This window comes from Schistocerca nitens, chromosome 8 (genome assembly GCF_023898315.1).
Source record: "Schistocerca nitens isolate TAMUIC-IGC-003100 chromosome 8, iqSchNite1.1, whole genome shotgun sequence".
In the NCBI taxonomy this organism is placed as follows: Eukaryota; Metazoa; Arthropoda; class Insecta; order Orthoptera; family Acrididae; genus Schistocerca; species Schistocerca nitens.
In genome coordinates this window covers 596,348,630-596,369,120 of record NC_064621.1, presented here as the reverse complement: position 1 = coordinate 596,369,120, position 20,491 = coordinate 596,348,630, and the positions used below count along the sequence as shown (strand labels likewise).

The following is a 20,491-nucleotide window of genomic DNA, read 5'->3' as shown; positions in this document are numbered from 1 at the left end:
TTAATGAGTATTGGTCTAGCCATAAGCAAAATGAAGTGTTAAGGGAATTTTGGAGTGGAAAACGCTTCAATGTAGGCAAGGAATCAATTAAAGATTTTGCTAGGTCATGGATCTCACGTTTGTCACATTTGGACGAAAAGCTGAAACCTGAGATGATTATACTAGGTCTTGAAGCCAAATTGCCATGGTATTGGCAAACTAGAATTATATCTGCCCCTAGAGACAATCTTGATCGTTTCATTGAGTATTTGGAACGTGTAGAACGTGTTGCTGCCAATGAGGAGCAAGCACGTAATAACAGAAATGCCAATAACAATAATAGTAGTGTTAGGAACGAGCAAAATGGCCATGTAAACATTAGAACCGTGGGTGTTCGCCAGCCTAGGAGAGGTAGGAATTGGGGAAATAATTATCCGAATCAGCAATGGCATCCAAATGATAATAATTTTGTTCCGAACAGAAATATGCATGTAAACCACAGTACGGAAAGTAAGGCTATGCCAGTAAACTATAATGAAACAAAAGGAAACAGTAGTGGGCCGAGGCAGGAAAACTAGTTCCCGTCTATGAGGACACTGGCGCTCACCAGGCGGTTACTTTTCCTAGGCCAGTAGTTAAGGGAATTGGTAAGACAGATCAAAATACTCAAACTGAATATGTGGATGAAGAGTCGGTAGCACCTAAGGATACAACAGAAATATTAGATCACTCACAGTATTTGATAGATACCGTGTTAGAGACGCTTTCTAAGTGGGAAGAGAAAGAGAAGGCGCAACAGTGTAATGATAGGGAAGAGCTACAAAGTACGGAATTGTCAGGTGAGGAAGCAGAAGAAATTCACGCTTATATTTATGATGAAGATGATGTGCTCTTATCTAAAGTGCCTGTGCAGGATGTTGATAATGTATTAATAGATTTAGGACAGGAGATAAGTGAGAATGTAGAGGGTGGGCTGTTGAGGGTCGATGAACCCAGTAGCTGTGACCAGTTGTCACTTGAGAAGGAAACCGACGAAAATAGTAAAAGTGGTTTAGCTGTAACTAGTGTTATGCCCGGTCTGGAGGCGCAGAATCGCTCAGACTATAGTAATTTGGGTCACGTTCAGCAAACTAAATGTAATGAAGTCGTGCAGTGTTTCGATTTAAAATTAATAGACAGACTGGAAAAGGCAGCTGAAAGTGTAAGTCAGGAAACCCCTACTCACTGTGACCTAAATGTAATGAAGACAGATGTCGATCACTTTAGTTGGAGACGAATTCAAAAGGAACTATTAGATGAAATTGAGGAACCACCTGTACAACCTAGAATAAGCCACCCTATAATAATAGTGAATATGTTAGGTATCAATGTACGTTGTCTCTTAGACAGTGGAAGTGAGGTGAGTGCAATATCTCAGTCCTTCTTTGATGCATTACCTGGTAAGGACAAGCTTACAGTAATGAGGGTATCAGGACTAAGAATAATTGGTGCTACTGGCAAGGTGTCGAAAACAGTAAAGCAAGAAGCTTTACTGCCCTTTAACATAAATGGTAATTTAATTGATCATCCATGTTTAATTGTAAACAATCTGACTATTGAGGTTTTAATTGGCATAGATTTCTTATCAAAATATCAGAGTGTTGTTGACTTCGAAAAAAGCCAGTTAAAAATGTTCTTGCCAATAACAGGAGTAATTACAGTCCCTTTTAGTGATAAACATGTAGTAACGGATGTTGAAACTTGGGAGCTGCCTATACGAGTTTTGAAAAATAGGAGGTATTGGGATGAAGATGTTAACCTTAGTGGAAGTAAGCTAAACACAGAAGAAGAAGAAGCAAATATTTTGAACAAAATAGAAGCTAAATTGCAGCAAATCGATAAGATTTCAGCTAATCAGAAGGAAGAACTGAGACAGGTTCTAAAAAGGCATCATAAAGTATTTTCAGATCGACGTGGCGTGTTCATAGGCAGCCAATGAATGCTGTAGGGAGGAGGTTGTTCTGTAACCTCTACACAGTGTGGCAGCTGTGCAGTCCCAGCTGTGTGAGATCTTCTTTCCCTTTCAGGTCTCACTCATTCTTCATCTTTCCTATCCACCAAAATTTTCGACTTCTTCTTTCTAACAAAGTAAAATTTCCGTCATGACTATCAAGCCAGCATTCAACTAATGAGTGCTGTAGGGAGGAGGTTGTTCTGTAACCTCTACACAGTGTGGCAGCTGTGCAGTCCCAGCTGTGTGAGATCGTCTTTCCCGTTTCAGGTCTCACTCAATCTTCATCTTTCCTATCCACAAAAATTTCGATTTCTTCTTTCCACATAAATTTTCCGGTATGAATATTAAACCAGCATTCAGCTAATGAGGGCTGTAGGGAGGAGGTTGTTCTTTAACCTCTACACAGTGTGGCAGCTGTGCAGTCCCAGCTGTGTGAGATCTTCTTTCCCTTTCAGGTCTCACTCACTCTTCATCTTTTCTATCCACAAAAATTTCGACCTCTTCTTTCCACATTAAATTCTTCCGATATGACTATCAAGCCATGAATTATGTAACCATGCTATCCACCGATTAGTGAAACAAAATACCTGATATGACAAACCTAATAGTGACAAACAATAGAGAAGTATGACGTAAATAAGATAAAATGTGTTTGAGTAAAAATTATGTATAGAACCCTGGTAAAATAATAAGTATAAAGTGTTGTTTTATTGGAAATGGTCCCACAATAATATTTTAAAAAGATATATGAATTCGTGTACGACTAGGATCTGAAGTGGTAGTGAAATCTAGTGTATGCATTAGAGCCAACTAAGAAATAGTAAGGAAGAGATTGCTTAGTGTTATAAGAAAAATATGTAGATAAGTTGTAAAAATAAACTCACCTGGTGTAGCAAGGAAAGGCAGTGTAGGAGAATTGAGCAGTGTTTGTGGTTGAGACGTGAAGGACACGTCCTTGAAGTATTTATAAGGTTGGAGCTGGCCGTTATTTTAGTGTAGTGTGTGACAGGATACACCTACACATATTGAGGTTATAAGTTGGAGGCGTGAATGCGACCATAGGTACCCTTATGTTAAATGAGACAGAGTAGCTCATGGTGTCCTATAGGTTTAAGGAAATTAGCATTACGCTCGTCCATAATTATTTGATGCATTTTAGTGGTAGGTCTGAGAGAGACTACCTGTGGTTTCAGCGTCCGATCGAGTGGAAATGGATTGCCACGTGAGCAAACTAATCAGCTGCAATACACTATGAATATGAAATGAATGTGCTATCCTATGCTTTAAATATTAAGAGAGTGAGTGTTAAATAAATAATACACTAAGCAAAGTAAAATAAGTAACAGAATGGCAGACGTAAAACATTATTTTAGCTCAGCATAAATACACTTCAAAGTAAGTAAGTACCTAATTGCAGATGTGGAACTGACAACAGCAGAGGACCAATAAGTGGATTTTGTAGACAACTAAACGTAGTGTGTTTTGAACACTCACAACTGTACTATTACCAAAAGTTACTCACCTGTACTAAGAAGCTGAAAAAAAAACAACCACTAATCATACTCATACTATCTCTAAGATTAAGGTAATCAAAGATGAGTCAGCTAAGTGAATAAAATACAAAGGTGTCAGTGAATGTACCGAGCATTGGTTCAGTGTTCCGGCCCAGAAATAATAAATTCAGACTAATATGATTTATGATTATATGCCTTGAGCATAAATTTTCTCTAGTACGTGACTAACGGCGTTTTGAGCCATTTGTTTACCAATTTATGACAATTAAGTAACCTCGAGAGTATTATTGAAAAAGATTCTGTTAACTTTGTTCCAGCAACATATTGAAGGCTAAGATGTATATATCCCCATTTCATTGTGACCCACCCTTAGATGTTAAGTGAACAGAGTCTGAGGCACTCTTTTTGTTTGTTCTACAGGACAAACCAGATAATGGCAGCCTGGTAGCTGCGTGAAAGCGTGGAGTGACTTGGACACAACTCACAGTGACCCCTCCCCTTTCCCCTTGTAATTTAGAGAGAACGTGAAGGACGCACACCATAGCAACTTCCCTCCTCTACCCTTTGTGAATGGAAGTGTAGGACGCCAGCCAAAGCGGCTACAACCACGTGTGAAAAAATTATTTGTGCCATTTCTTTCAGGTTTATAAAAGACTGATAAGGAATAATCATCTGTTTATGTATCATGTTATCTTCCTTGAATTTGTGTGTGTAAAAATGTATTTGATGTATTTAATGTAACTAAGATTTTCACAGTTTTTCAATTTCTATGTGTTTGTTAGTCTAAGGCAATATGCATGCCAAAAATATTTCATTGACTTTGCTTAAAATTTGAGTAATGACATTTCTAAAGAGGCAGTGAAAATGCCCGCAATTTAAATGATTAATGTAGGAAATCAGTTTCTTTTAAAATTTATATATGTTTATAATTCAATTTTGATTTTTCATAGGGAGTTTAAATTGTACTCTTGCTTCCCTTTTTGTAATTAAATTTTTTTTCTTCATTCATTAACATTCATAAACAAAAAAAAAATTTTAAGTAGAGGGTGATGTAGGGAAGCAGCCTACTCACGCTGCAGCAAATTCACATCAGTTTCCATTGTGTGTTAGTCAGTCTGCTAGCTCTGACGTCATAGATGTTGCGCAATACCTTAAAAATCAAGCAAATGACATAAAACTTTCCTAGTATGTCTGGAATAATGATAAACTAATGTGTGTTAAATATCAGCTTGATAACTTCAGCCGTTTCCTTTATTTGGACGTTTTTCTATAAAAATAATTGGCGGCACAGAAAAGAGCTAGAGACTGCAAAATTTGTATTTAGATTCAGCTTTCATAATGATTTAATAAAAATAGTACTTTGGATTTCACAAATTAAGATGTTAGTGTAAATTCATGATTTGTGGTTTTCATCTCAAAACTAGAGGAAGCAAGATAGATTAAGTGAGCTTATAAATCATACTAGGATGTTTAGATTTTAATAGGTTGGAGGTCCGCTATGATGATGAAGCTGTAAAAAGTTTCTTTCAAATATCTATTAAATTATAGCAATAGCGGATCTCAGAAGGGACAGTTCAGAGCCCATCTGCTGCGTGCAGTGCAATTAAATTAATTCTCTCGCCTAAGTTATTAAAGTTAGCCACGTCAAAAATTTATTATCAATACTTCCCTGCGTGCTGAATGCACAGTTAAATTAGGAGCTTCATCGGCCTTCAGCAAGAGAAGCTAAAATTTATTATGCAACTTGAAGTGGTGCGTTACTAGCACAGCGGCTAGTCGAGACAGCCGATTTGATCGAGCGTTTTCTCAGCGGTCCGCACCCCGGCTTTATATATAAGAGCACTGTGCGAGGAAGCCAAGGCCCCAGTTCTCTCCAGACGCTGAATGACACGCCATCTGTGTCGGGAATCGCGCCGCGCCAGTATCAGTGCTACTAACAGCCTCGGGTGCCGTATTCTGTTACTCGAGATGCGCGTAACCAGTAAAGCGTTTCAAGTAAAGTGTTAATTCGAGAATGATTTTCATTATCTAGCCTCAGTGTGCGTATTGTCGTATTTCCACGTGCCGTCGCGGGACAGACATTCTACTACTAAAATAGCGTGGCGTTTGATGAGATATTTCATCAAATTATGGCGAGCATTCATTTCAACAATTAATACGGACATTTATAGTTGCATTATCGCAATAGACTCTGAACTGTTCTGTTAGTTGGGTTGTAGGGATATTTGTGTGTGTAATAGTGACTTTGAGAATATACTCAACTATTTTGGAAAGTCGTCTTTGTTTAGAAATCCCGAACAACTTCCTGACTTTACAGAGCTACAAGCTGCAGCTATAATAATTGTAATCTCAAGAAAGTGGGCACTAGGAACTCTATTTACAGGCTTCAGGTTTTGTCAAATCGCTTTCTGGGGGTCTACAAAGTAAATAGAGAGCCAGTGTTGAGAACGGCGAAAGACAGTATTAACAACATTCTAAAGCTCGAAATTGACCGCAAGCAAACATCAATGCAGCAGTTATATATATTCTAGAAACAGCCAAAATTTCTCTCCGCCGCCCCACAGTTTCATATCAGCACGCGCTCCGCTACAGAGTGAAAATTTCATTCTAGTACCATCTACATCTGTATTCTGCGAACCTTCCATTTGTATAAGGAACTCGGGGAATAAATATTGCTTATATGCCTCAAATGTCAGAGTCAGAAAACCGGTGTTTACAATTTCCTAAACAACTTTTTGGCAACTGTCAAGTGTCTACTTTAGTGTGCTTGGCAGTTGCCACTTTTCAGGTACTTCATTATAGTCTTTCACGGGACAGGCGACGCTATCCGTGTACTATTGGGACGTTAAAATTGCGTACGGGAGCACGAATCGAAACCGGAATATTGTTTCGTGTCTTATCAATGGAACTACCCGTATACGATCCACAACCCGTCAGCATAGCTTAACTTTAGTCAATATCTCTCCATTAGTTTTCAAACTTTGCGGAAGCTGGACTAGCACTCTTCACAAAAGCGGTATCTGCAGCCAGTAATGGAACACTGATTGTGGAAGTCAAGTTACCGAGTTCAAATCCCGGTGCGGTAGACAGTTTTCATCTATTACGAAGTTTCAAAACAGTAAACACCCTTCTCCAGAGTGAATGACACAATCTTAATATGTATTGCTATCCGTAAAGGAACATACTAGAGGAAGGAAGAAGTGAAATATGCATGCAGCCTATCTTTGTGTCACAGCTTTGGTATACATCTGTTATATAACCGAAAAGCAGTTTACTGGAGTATGTTTGTTTTTGGTTGGAGTCTATGGTGCACGTTCTAGGCAGAAACGAGAAAAAAGCGTTTTTTTATCAGGATGAAAAAAGAATATTTTGATGTTGATAACAGTGGCACTGATGAGTAGAGATATAAAAGACAGTGAGGTAGCATAGTGAGGAAGTTTGTTTCGACGATCATATTGACAACAACGTTGAGAAGATGCGAAGTTTGCAGATTATGTCGTGCAAGAATTGTTGTGCTACGTTTCAGAAGCCTCTATATTTCTAGTTATTTTTATCTCGCCTAACAGGAAGAGGTCCGTGTTTTCTGTTGTATAGCGACCCCTTAAGGAAGCAAACTATGATTCTGAAGTTTATGACTTCCGATAGTCGTTGGTTAACGGCAGCTGCAGCGCTTTTAGTAGCGTTCGTATGTAACGTTCTTCGAGGAATATAACGCCCTTCATAAACCAGGTATTTCAAGATGAAATGCGTATATGACGAGATAGTATTGACCATTCTGAAGGGATAACCACGGGTAAATTATACTCCACTACTTCCTAAATAAGCTGTTCGCATAAGTTATTCGAAATTGTTAAGTAAATGAGCAGATTTTCACTTCTCTAAACATTTCATTTTTCGCCATTGGTGGTTAAAGGGAAAATTTTAAAAACTGGCTTCCTTTTTCCGCCTTCGGTGATTACAGTCATGCTTATGATTTCCATGTAGTGGATTAATTTTTAGTGTGCTAAGTGAATATACACCTATGAGCCAGTACACTGTTATTACCATCTTCGGAACACAGTACAGCACCTGTTCTGCGTAGCGTGGATTCGACAAGTCTTTGCAAGCTTTCAGGAGGTTTGTGGCAAGAGATGTCTACCTACAGGTCAGCACTCCCGGTAAATTACGGACCGGTGATTTGAAGATAAAGAGCAGGCGTCGGTTAATGTCGCGTATGTGTTCCATTCGGTTCAGAGTACGCGATTTTGGTGGGCAAGACATCAACGTAAGTTCACTATCACGCCCCTCAAACAACTATAGCACAATTTTAGCATTGTGACACGAACGTTATCCTATTGGAGGATAGCATCGCCGTCGAGGATGCAAGTGGCTTACAATAAGTTCCACAGCTGCCATTGTGGCTTGGATCATTACCACGGGTCACATGGAAGCCCTGGGGAATCAGTCTATGCTCGTGTCTCGAGCAGTCGGTTCCCCTGGATGACGGCATATCCGGACACGACCATTAACTTGGTGAAACGAGGAACGTGATTCATGCGATAAAACGACACGGTCACATGTTTCGATGACCCAATCTCTATGGTCCCGGGGCCACTGCAACCGTTGTAAAAAAAAAAAAAAAAAGGTGTGTGAAATCTTATGGTACTTAACTGCTAAGGTCATCAGTCCCTAAGCTTACACACTACTTAACCTAAATTATCCTAAGGACAAACACACACACCCATGCCCGAGGGAGGACTCGAACCTCCTCCGGGACCAGAGTCCATGACTGCAGCGCCTCAGACCGCTCGGCTAATCCCGCGCGGCCAATCGTTATCGACCATGTCGTTGGCTCAACATGTGTACACGTAGGCGGAAACCAATGTTGAACAATGTGCTCTGAAGGGTGTGCTCCGTAACACCTGTGCCCACACCAGCATTGTATCCTGCCAACCGATCTGCCACAGATCGACGCCTATCTTCTTTGCAGAACGCAAAAATCTCCGACCTCCACGTTCTGTGATGCGTGGTCGTCCAACATCTTGCTGCCTACTCGTGGTTTAACCTCCTTTTCAGTAGTTTCCATAGATACTTATGACGCTGAACTGTTAGAAGAACCTGTTCTTTTAATGTGAAAATTACTTCAGAAACGAAAAGCGAAACAATATTACTACGATTTACTTTACACCACTGCTACGAAAAATAAATTTATTTCGATTTATTGAGTTTCCTGGAAATCTTATAAAGTTCGATGCAGCTAATAAAATACTACCTGAATACATCACCCTAAGCATAAAATGCGAGGAATACTACAGTAGGCCGGCCGAAGTGGCCGTGCGGTTCTAGGCGCTGCAGTCTGGAACCGCGAGACCGCTGCGGTCGCAGGTTCGAATCCTGCCTCGGGCATGGATGTGTGTGATGTCCTTAGGTTAGTTAGGTTTAAGTAGTTGAGTCCCATACTGCTCAGAGCCATTTGAACCAATTCTACAGTAGGTGGAGGTGGAACAGATGAGAGTGTTGGCTGAAAACTGCAGGTAGTCATATTTTCTTCGCAATCGTACAAGTACTTCAGTTTTGGGACGAACGTGGTAGCATGAGAAGTAAATGAGTGCATAAGAAAGAGTAAGTAATAGCAATACAAAAGCTGCCGAGGGAGTAAGAACCGCATACGTGTTATAGCTCTCAAATAAAGCAGTTGGACGCCGAGAAGACATTTTATTAGAATAGACATACATTATTTTCCGTAGATTATTGTGAATCCTCGAATTCGTAAATATGTCCGACAAAAAGACACATAATATATATGAAGATGGTATCTGTTCCCGAAAGAACAGATACTATTGATGACCGTGCATCTCGGTGGCTCAGATGGATAGAGTGTCTGCCATGTAAGCAGGAGATTCCGGGTTCGAGTCCCGGTCGGGGCGCACATTTTCAGCTGTCCCCATTGATGTATATCAACAACACCTGTCGGTAGCTAAGGGTTTCGATTTAATTGTCATTTCATTCTAGAAGAGCTGCACGGTCATCAATGGTATCTGTTCTGTCGGGAACTGATACCATAGTTATAGTTAAAGGGTACCCGGCCAATGACCTTCTTCTATGCGAATGCGCACGCTTTGCCCGAACTCTCACGGGACTCGTCAGCTTAGTCTGGTGCGAGTAATGGGTGAATGGGCAAATATCTATTAGGAACAGTACGAATGCAGGTTGTGGACAGTTGGGAATGTGGGTCTCACGGGAGGCGTGCAAGGGATAAGTCCCTGCAGTCGCACCATCCTCTGTGTTCTCGGTGGCTCAGATGGACGACGAATCCACGATAACGACGGACGCTCTATTTTTCCCTGACGCTGACTTTTCCCCCTCACAAAAAACATCGGCAATCCGCTGGATTGGAGGACACGCATCGTACTACGTGCTCTCGCGGACCTTGATATCGAGCATGGACTATTGGCGTTATCTACTAGAACAACACGAAATCATCCGACGCCACTCTAAATAGAAAACGCATTTTGCGAACTTTCTAGGCAGCATGTTTCATAACCCCCCGAAGCGGTGGGGAGTCCCAAGTTTACGTTGTTTCGAGGGACGGGATATTACTCCCAGTAAAGTGACGAGGATGTCACTTCGGCCCTATATTTCTTTCCTTTCTTTTTCATATATGACTTTTCTTCTGGGACATTAAAATTAAATGAATACATCAAATAATATTGTTAATAATAAAAAAATTACATAAATGTACAATGTTTCCTTCCTGCTGCCTCTCCCTTATCCTGTCAGGAGACGGGGACACCTTGGCCAGGCCTCCAAGTACGACCCCTGCCCACTCTGCCCCCTGACCTACTACACCTCTAAAAACAAAACAAAAAAACAGAAACAAATTTTAAAAAAATTAAAAAGGTGGATAGAGCGTCTGCCATGTAAGCAGGAGTTCCCGGGTTCGAGTCCCGGTCGGGGCGCACATTTTCACCTCTCCCCATTGATGTATATCAACAACACCTGTCAGCAGCTACGGTTTCGATTTAATTATCTTTTCCAATAATAAATATTTACAACAAAAATATGTATATTAATGTACATATTTGTCACCATATTTCGGATATATAATTGGAAGAAGCTTCTTACAAGTTGTGAACAGAAGTGGCTGGCAGGCGCGACCCACCTTGTGCGTGGCGGGCCCGAGCCGGCGCCGGCGCTTGTTGTAGTTGATGAGGAACTTGAGCCGGTTGCACTCGTCGAAGGAGCACTTGTCCGTCACCGAGTACATCAGCACGAACGCCTCCGCCCAGCGGATGTTCGCCTCCAGCGTCACGCACTCGCTCTCCTGCACAGAGGGCAAGCCTGGCACTCCCCACGTACTCACCCAGCGGCACAGCTGACAATGAAAACGCGCATCTCTTATCAGTCAAGTAGAGAGCTTATTCGAGTGGGCAGCATAGTTTGAGGGAACTGAATACACAATACGAAAGGTAGACAGTAAGTATTGATTGTTATGCTTACTTACTTTACTTTTTACGCGTTCAGGTCCAGATGACCGAGGGCTGCTAAAAGATTCCTCCTCCACCGGGTTCTGTTTTGTGCCTCCTGGCGCCAATCATTCTCTGTTCCAATCTGCAGCAAGTCCTCATGGATCCCATCCCTCCATCTCTTCCTCGGTCTTCCTAGTGGGCGTCTTCCATAGAGGGTATAGTGCATAGCATTCAAAGGCCATCGGCATTTATCCATCCGACTGACACGTCCTACCCATACAAGGCGCTTGGTTCTCATCAATCCTACAATATTTGGTTTATTGTACATTTCGTCTAGTTCACAATTATGTCTGATCCTCCATTCTCCAGTGATCTAATCTTGAACTGGGCCAAAGATCTTCCTTAAGACTTTCCGCTCAAGAATAAGAATATTGTTCAAGTCTTTTTTTCTGACAATCCAAGTTTCACAACCATACAATACTGAAGGTGGCAGCGGTAAAATACAGGGAGCGAAAGGCTATTTACAATTTCTACAGAAACCAGATGGCAGTTATAAGAGTCGAGGGACATGAAAGGGAAGCAGTGGTTGGGAAGGGAGTGAGACAGGGTTGTAGCCTCTCCCGATGCTATTCAATCTGTATATTGAGCAACCAGTAAAGGAAACAAAAGAAAAGTTCGGAGTACGTATTAAAATCCATGGAGGAGAAATAAAATCTTTAAGGTTTGCCGATGACATTGTAATTCTGTCAGAGACAGCAAAGGACTTGGAAGAGCAGTTGAATGGAATGGATAGTGTCTTGAAAGGAGGGTATAAGATGAACATCAGCAAAAGCAAAACGAGGATAATGGAATGTAGTCTAATTAAATCGGGTGATGCTGAGGGAATTAAATTAGGAAATGAGACTTAAAGTAGTAAAGGAGTTTTGCTATTTGGGGACCAAAATAACTGATGATGGTCGAAGCAGAGAACATAAAATGTAGACTGGCAATGGCAAGGAAAGTGTTTCTGAAGATAGGAAATTAGTTAACATCGAGTATAGATTTAAGTGTCAGGAAGTCGTTTCTGAAAGTATTTGTATGGAGTGTAGCCATGTATGGAAGTGAAACATGGAAGATAAATACACTCCTGGAAATGGAAAAAAGAACACATTGACACCGGTGTGTCAGACCCACCATACTTGCTCCGGACACTGCGAGAGGGCTGTACAAGCAATGATCACACGCACGGCACAGCGGACACACCAGGAACCGCGGTGTTGGCCGTCGAATGGCGCTAGCTGCGCAGCATTTGTGCACCGCCGCCGTCAGTGTCAGCCAGTTTGCCGTGGCATACGGAGCTCCATCGTAGTCTTTAACACTGGTAGCATGCCGCGACAGCGTGGACGTGAAGCGTATGTGCAGTTGACGGACTTTGAGCGAGGGCGTATAGTGGGCATGCGGGAGGTCGGGTGGACGTACCGCCGAATTGCTCAACACGTGGGGCGTGAGGTCTCCACAGTACATCGATGTTGTCGCCAGTGGTTGGCGGAAGGTGCACGTGCCCGTCGACCTGGGACCGGACCGCAGCGACGCACGGATGCACGCCAAGACCGTAGGATCCTACGCAGTGCCGTAGGGGACCGCACCGCCACTTCCCAGCAAATTAGGGACACTGTTGCTCCTGGGGTATCGGCGAGGACCATTCGCAACCGTCTCCATGAAGCTGGGCTACGGTCCCGCACACCGTTAGGCCGTCTTCCGCTCACGCCCCAACATCGTGCAGCCCGCCTCCAGTGGTGTCGCGACAGGCGTGAATGGAGGGACGAATGGAGACGTGTCGTCTTCAGCGATGAGAGTCGCTTCTGCCTTGGTGCCAATGATGGTCGTATGCGTGTTTGGCGCCGTGCAGGTGAGCGCCACAATCAGGACTGCATACGACCGAGGCACACAGGGCCAACACCCGGCATCATGGTGTGGGGAGCGATCTCCTACACTGGCCGTACACCACTGGTGATCGTCGAGGGGACACTGAATAGTGCACGGTACATCCAAACCGTCATCGAACCCATCGTTCTACCATTCCTAGACCGGCAAGGGAACTTGCTGTTCCAACAGGACAATGCACGTCCGCATGTATCCCGTGCCACCCAACGTGCTCTAGAAGGTGTAAGTCAACTACCCTGGCCAGCAAGCTCTCCGGATCTGTCCCCCATTGAGCATGTTTGGGACTGGATGAAGCGTCGTCTCACGCGGTCTGCACGTCCAGCACGAACGCTGGTCCAACTGAGGCGCCAGGTGGAAATGGCATTGCAAGCCGTTCCACAGGACTACATCCAGCATCTCTACGATCGTCTCCATGGGAGAATAGCAGCCTGCATTGCTGCGAAAGGTGGATATACACTGTACTAATGCCGACATTGTGCATGCTCTGTTGCCTGTGTCTATGTGCCTGTGGTTCTGTCAGTGTGATCATGTGATGTATCTGACCCCAGGAATGTGTCAATAAAGTTTCCCCTTCCTGGGACAATGAATTCACGGTGTTCTTATTTCAATTTCCAGGAGTGTAGTTTGGACAAGAAGAGAATAGAAGCTTTCGAAATGTGGTGCTACAGAAGAATGCTGAAGATTAGATGGGTAGATCACATAACTAATGATGAAGTATTGAATAGAATTGGGGAGAAGAGGAGTTTGTAGCACAGCTTGACAAAAAGAAGGGACCGGTTAGTAGGACATGTTCTGAGGCATCAAGGGATCACAAATTTAGCACTGGAGGGCAATGTGGAGGGTAAAAATCGTAGAGGAAGACCAAGAGATGAATACATAAGCAGATTCAGAAGGATGTAGGCTGCAGTAGGTACTGGGAGATGAAAAAGCTTGCACAGGATAGAGTAGCATGGAGAGCTGCATCAAACCAGTCTCAGGACTGAAGACCACAACAACAACAACAGTACTACGGGTTGAAACATTGTTTTATACAGCTAGAGTTTGAAATTCCGCAAGAGACCACAAGGTGCAAGAAGTTGACTGAGACCAAAGTATGATCGGTTGGCGGCTTGGATACTCGCTTTGACTTCTGCTTCACATGCTGCGACTTCTGTGAAGATTACCCCCGGATATTTAAATTCACGAATCCTTTTGTGGTACCGGTTTCCGACTATCAAAGGCTGGAGTGGGTCCCTTGAAGAAGCATGCGTCCTGCTCATCACCAGGTATTCCGTCTTTGATTCAATCACAAGGAGTCCAGTTCTGCTTGCTTCCGCCTCCACGTTTTCACTCATCTTCATTAGTTCCTCCTTAGACCTGGACAACAGGGCCACATCATCAGCAAACGCGAGATGGGTGATGTTCTCGCCCTCGAAGGTTTTACGAGAGACTTCTCTCATTATCTTTTCAAGTGTGAGGTTGAACGATACCGGCAACACACCATCTCCTTGACTCAATCCTGTGTTTATTAACATAACAGTCTGGAACCGCGCGACCGCTACGGTCGCAGGTTCGAATCCTGTCTCGGTCATGGATGTGTGTGATGTCCTTAGGTTAGTTAGGTTTTGCGGAAAGTTCTAGGGGACTGATGACCTCAGGAGTTAAGTCCCATAGTGCTCAGAGCCATTTGAACCATTTGAAAGCCCTCCGTAAGTTCATTCCCAAGCTTCACTTTGCCTTTTGAATCAGTGCGACAAATTCCGACTAGGCTGACGGGTTTCTTAGGCATTCCAAACCCCGTTAGGCAGTTCCTGAGGCTCTCCGGGTGGATGCAGTGATACGCCTTCTTAAAATGTATTGTTATGACCCGAAAAAATAAAGTGTCACAGTTAATTATTTCGGTTCTTTGCATGTAGGCCTACGTGTCTAGTCCTGGTTCGCAATGAAATCTCCACGCCACGCTACACTAGCACGCTGCAACAGGAACCCTACGAAAATGACACACAACAATTCGAATGAGAGGAAGTCATAAAATATCGCCTCGAAAAAATAAAGCTGTGTAATTATGACTGTCTTGTTTGTTTTTAGGTATATATCTGTACATCTACTAGTGCATCTACGTGACTATTCTACAATTCTCATTTAAGTGCCTCGCAGAGAGTTCTTCGATCCACCTTCGGACTATTTCTCTACCATTCCACTCTCCAACAGCGCATGGGAAAAGTTATTACCGAAATCTTTCTGTATGAGGATATTGTCGGAGAGAGTTGTGGCTGTTAGCCAAGAAGTTTGTGTTTGTTTTATAGACTGGCTCAAGGCTGGGTAAAATTGATGAAAATCCTTAAGGAGATAGGAATAAACTGGAGAGACGGGAGACTAATTCTCAACTTCTACCTGGGACAAAGAGTAAAGGTTCGGCTGAACTATGGAGAAGCAGCGTGGAAATACACTGCTGGCCACCGTAAATGCAACACCAAGAAAGACAAGAGGTAGCACAACAAGATTTATTTTGTAGATAACATGTTGACCAAGTATCAAATGATTACGTTTACAGACGTCTGAGACATGTGGTTCCTGAAAGAATCAGTAGCCAGAGTAGCCGCCATTGTTGGAGATCACCGCTGCCACACGTCTCGGCATTGAGTCAAAGAGACGTTGGATGTGGTCCTGGGGTACAGCAGCCCAAGCAGCTTCCACACGTTGCCAAAGATCATCTGGTGTGGCAGCTGGGGATGTAATCTGGGTCACTCGTTGAGCAACCATGGACTACATGTTTTCTATCGGCGAAAGATCCGGAGAGCGAGCCGGCCAGGGAAGCAATTCAATCTGGTTATTGACGAAGAACCTTTGGACAATGCGTGCCACATGTGGTCGCGCATTATCCTGTTGAAATATGGCTGTGGCCGAGCCCTGAAGGTAAGGAGGGACAACTGGCTCCAGCACCTCGGATATGTAGCGCCGGCTATTTAAAGTACCGGCAATGCGTACTAGAGGCGTGCGAGAGTAATATCCAATACCGCCCCCTACCATAATACCCGGTGCAAGACCAGTGTGGCCGTGCATAATGCAGCTGTCCAGCATCCTCTCTCCACGGTGTCTCTACACTCGAATCCGACCATCGTGGTGCTGCAGACAGAAGCGTGCCTCGTCAGTAAAGACAACGTCATTCCATTCTGCCGTCCACATCCGTCTGTCATCACACCATTGGCGACGGAGACGTCTGTGGTTCTGCGTCAATGGTAGACGAAGCAATGGACGTCTTGCGGACAGACCACTCTGCTGTAAACGGCGTCGAATGGTACGCGCAGACACTGGATGATGCGTTACAGACGCAATGTGCTGTGCTATGGTTCGGGATGTCACTGAGCGATCCGTCACTGCCATGCGCACAATTTGCCTATCAGCACGTGCAGTGGTGCACCGAGGTGAATGCGATCGACCACGTCGGTCCGTCGTACCCTCCTGCATCCAACGGTCACATATCCGCATTACAGTTGTTTGGTTTCGTCCAACACGACTAGCGATTTCTCTGTATGATAATCCACAATCTCGGTAAGCCACTATCCTTCCTCTGTCGAACTCGGATACTTGATCAAAAGATGTTCGCTATTGTCTACGAGGCATAACTGATCGTCTTGTGAAACAACCACAAGGTAAACACACGTGCCGAACGTACACTCGTCGAAATCGCCAAGCCTTAAATGGCGCTATGAGGTGGCGCCACAGGCGCGCGTGATGTGCGTCTGCGCTGAAATTCTAATCAGTTGCATATCTCATCGCTGCAAACCCATGGTGTAAATTTCACTTGATTCGGATGCTTCCTTCAGGGTGTTGCATTTACGGTGGCCAGCAGTGTATGAAGAGGGGTCAGACCAGGGTGTTGTCTATTGCCGAGTCTTTTCAACCTGCATGGGGAATGGGTGGCGAGAGAAGTTTTGAAAGATTGTGGAAACTTCAGGATAGAAGGACACCTCATCAATACCATCAGGTATGCATATGACCAGGTAGTGCTTGCTAAAAGTCTCAGACAACTGAAACACATGATGAACCATTTGGTGGAAACTGGAAGGAAATACGGCATGGAAATCAACATCGAAAAATCAGAAGTGATGCGGATTTAAAAAAACGAGAAGCCTCTGACGATAACCATCGAGAATCGAGAACTGGAGGATGTGAAACAGTTGAAGTACTTGGGAAATTTGGTGACAAAGGGTGCTCAATGCGGCAGTGAAATTCGAGCAAGAATCGCGCTATGGCCAGAATTGCGTTCAATAAGAAGAGGAATCTGCTGACCAGCAAGTTAAGCTCGGAATTAAGGAAGAAACTGGTGAAGTGCTACATCTGAAGCATTGCATTGTAGGGAGCACAGACGTGGACCATGAGAAAAAAGGGAAAAAAATACCTTGAAAGCTTTGAAATGCGGTGCTGGAGGGGAATGGAGAAGATCAAGTGGACCGATCGGGTGACGAATAACGATGTACTGAGAAGAGTAGGAGAGAAGAGAGACATTCTAAATATAATTTTATTTATGGCTTCTTCCGTCGCTTCTTGGTAGAACAATTCCATATTGAGGGTTGAATAACACTTAGGCGGTTTTTTTGTTCTGTTGATTTTTTATCTGTATGAACTAGTTTTCGAGGCATGTTCCCTTTTCAAAAGCAGTTGATTTATCCACTACTGGCTTGCTAGGCCTATCGCAGCTTCACCAGAGCCCCGTTAGCCGTCACGTTTCAGGGTTCCCATAGGGCCTTCCCAGCTACCGTAGCGGTCCTGGGGCACACGAAGTCCCCGCTGTACATCGCCCCTATAGGCAGTCCCCTACTTTGTGCCGTTGCCCATCTCCCACGACTTGGACGAGGGGTTGGACTTATGGGAGGAGAAGTAGGAACCCAGTGGCTATACAGAGTGCTGAGGGTGGTGTGGAAGGAGAACAAAATTCCTGAGGATTGGAAGAAAGGAATTATAGTCCCGATCTTCAAGAAAGGGGATAAAAGGAGATGTGAGAACTACAGAGGAATCACCCTGCTATGCCACTGTGGAAAAATCTATGAAAAGATCCTGGAGAAGAGAATAAGAAGCAGTATTGAAAGTAGACTGCAAGAGGAGCAGTACGGTTTCAGACCGGGAAGATCAACAACGGACCTCATATTTGCGGTAAGGCAACTGCAGGAAAGGCACTATGAGTACGGGAAGGACTTAATCATGGCCTTTTTAGATATTGAGAAGGCGTATGACAGTATCTGTAGGGACAAGCTCTGGGATGTGCTGAACGCAAAAGGGATAGATGAAGAGATAACACGAAAAGTCAGAAAAATGTATGAGGGAAGTGAGAGTTGTGTGAAAGTGGGGAGGGAACGTACTGCATGGTTCAAGCTGGAAAATAGGCTGCGACAGGGAAGTGCACTTTCGCCTTTATTGTTTATTATTGTTATGGATGAAATCCTACAGCAAGTATCAGATGCAATTGGAGATCATAAAATTAAAGCAGTGCTTTTTGCCGATGACCTGATGTTATGGGGAAATTGCGAGAAGGAGGTACAAGAGCAGTTACATGCATGGGAGGCAACGGCAGCACAATATGGAATGCATTTCTCTGCAAAGAAAAGTGAAATAATTGTCACAACAAGGAAGAAGAATAGGCCAAATGTGGATATAACTTGTGGAGGGGAAAAACTACAAGTGGTAGAGAACTTCAAGTACCTGGGAAGCGTGATTGTAAGTAAGGGGGGAAACGCAATGGAAATAAATGAAAGGTGCAGAAAAGCAGGGCAGTTCTACAAATGCATTAGGGGGCTTATTTGGAGCAAGGAGGTGCCACAGAAATCCAAGGGAATTATATACCGAACCTACTTTGTCCCCATATTGGCATACGGAAGTGAGACATGGGTAATGCACAAAAGCGACAAAAGTAGAATACAGGCTAGTGAAATGAAGTTCCAGAGGAGCAGGTTGGGTGTAACAAGACGAGACAGATTGCGAAATGTGTATGTGAGGGAAAGACTAAAGGAGGAACCAGTACAGGACAGGATAGAAAAATTAAGACTGCAGTGGTATGGACACATGAAGAGAATGGATGAGGGAAGAATTCCAAAGAGGATGTTTGATCTGCAACTGGAGGGGAAGAGGCCCAGAGGAAGACCAAGAGATAGATGGATGAAGGGAGTGAAGGAATGTGTGATGAGAAGAGGAGAGAACTGGACGAAGGTGGAAGAGGGGGAATGGTGGAAAGACAGAACACGATGGAGAGGCTTGTGTTCCCGACAGACCCAGCCAGTGGCTGGAAACTGTCCAAGATGATGATGATGATGAACTAGTTTTCGGTTTATTAGGCCATCTTCAGATAATTTCTGGCTATTGTTTACAAGGAGCTTGAGTTTTTACGAACCGAACATTCTGGACTGAGATACAGCGCACTTACACACGATCTTTAGTTGTGGTATTGTCTTTGAAGTGTCAAACGGCTCGTTTGACTTTTTGTTCTGTAAAACTGTGCTTTAACATAATAAATCACATTTTATGGTTTGTCAGAACTATGCATGACAACAATAAGAATTATTTACAATACACATTATTACAAAATTACAATTTTTTGGTATTTGTTGTGATCAGTTGCACTGGACACTAATTGTTGGTTGTACAACAGAGAAGTTTCCTTTGAGGGTTACATTTTGTTATTAGAATTTTTTTTGACATTAGTTTATTAATAAATACCAAATCTTACATTGTTACAGTTGTGTTACAGTTAGGAATGTAAACAAAAAATGGTTCAAGTGGCTCTGAGCACTATGAGACTTAACATCTGAGGTCACCAGTACCCTAGACTTAGAACTACTTAAACCTAACTAACCTAAGGACATCACACACATCCATGCCCGAGGCAGGATTCGAACCTGCGGCCGTAGCAGCAGCGCGGTTCCGGACTGAAGTGCCTAGAACTGCTCGGCCACAACGACCGGCAGGAATGTAAACACATAAAGGATATTACATTATATTGGGGGGAGTGAATTTGTTTACTATTGGGACACTTTCTGGATAGTAGCAGGTTTACTGTATTGAGTAACGTTTAAGAGTGGTGATGTGCTCAGTTGCAATTGGTCATTTAGAACCAGCTGGGGATTTAGGGCTAAGTGTTTGTTAATTTCAAGTGCTTCTAGTAGGCTGAGTTTTCTGTCTTTGTTGGCTCTATGTGGAAGAGCAGTTGAGTGTCTTGAAGGGAGGATATAAGATGAACATCAACAAAAGCAAAACGAGGATAATGGAATGTAGTCGAATTAAGTCGGGTGATGCTGAGGGTATTAGATTAGGAAATGAGGCACTTAAAGTAGTAAAGGAGTTTTGCTATTTGGGGACCAAAATAACTGGTGATGGTCGAAGTAGAGAGGATATAAAATGTAGACTTGCAATGGCAAGGAAAGCGTTTCTGAAGAAGAGAAATTTGTTAACATCGAGTATAGATTTAAGTGTCAGGAAGTCGTTTCTGAAAGTATTTGTATGGAGTGTAGCCATGTATGGAAGTGAAACATGGACGATAAATAGTTTGGACAAGAAGAGAATAGAAGCTTTTGAAATGTGGTGCTACAGAAGAATGCTGAAGATTAGATTGGTAGATCACATATCTAATGAGGAGGTGTTGAATAGGATTGGGGAGAAGAGAA

At 43.4% G+C, this 20,491-nt stretch overlaps 1 protein-coding gene across 3 annotated transcripts in view; it reads right to left on the bottom strand.

The window, feature by feature from the left end:
- The window catches only part of LOC126199215 (ras-related and estrogen-regulated growth inhibitor), a 197,929-nt gene that overhangs the window by 79,284 nt on the left and 98,154 nt on the right, over positions 1-20,491 (bottom strand). For 2 of the 3 annotated variants that reach the window (XM_049935994.1, XM_049935993.1), the window contains exon 4: positions 10,628-10,789. The exons of the other annotated variant lie outside the window; for it this stretch is intronic. In XM_049935994.1, the coding sequence (XP_049791951.1) occupies positions 10,628-10,789 (162 nt within the window). The remainder of the gene's footprint in view (positions 1-10,627; positions 10,790-20,491) is intronic. 3 annotated transcript variants of the gene reach the window in all.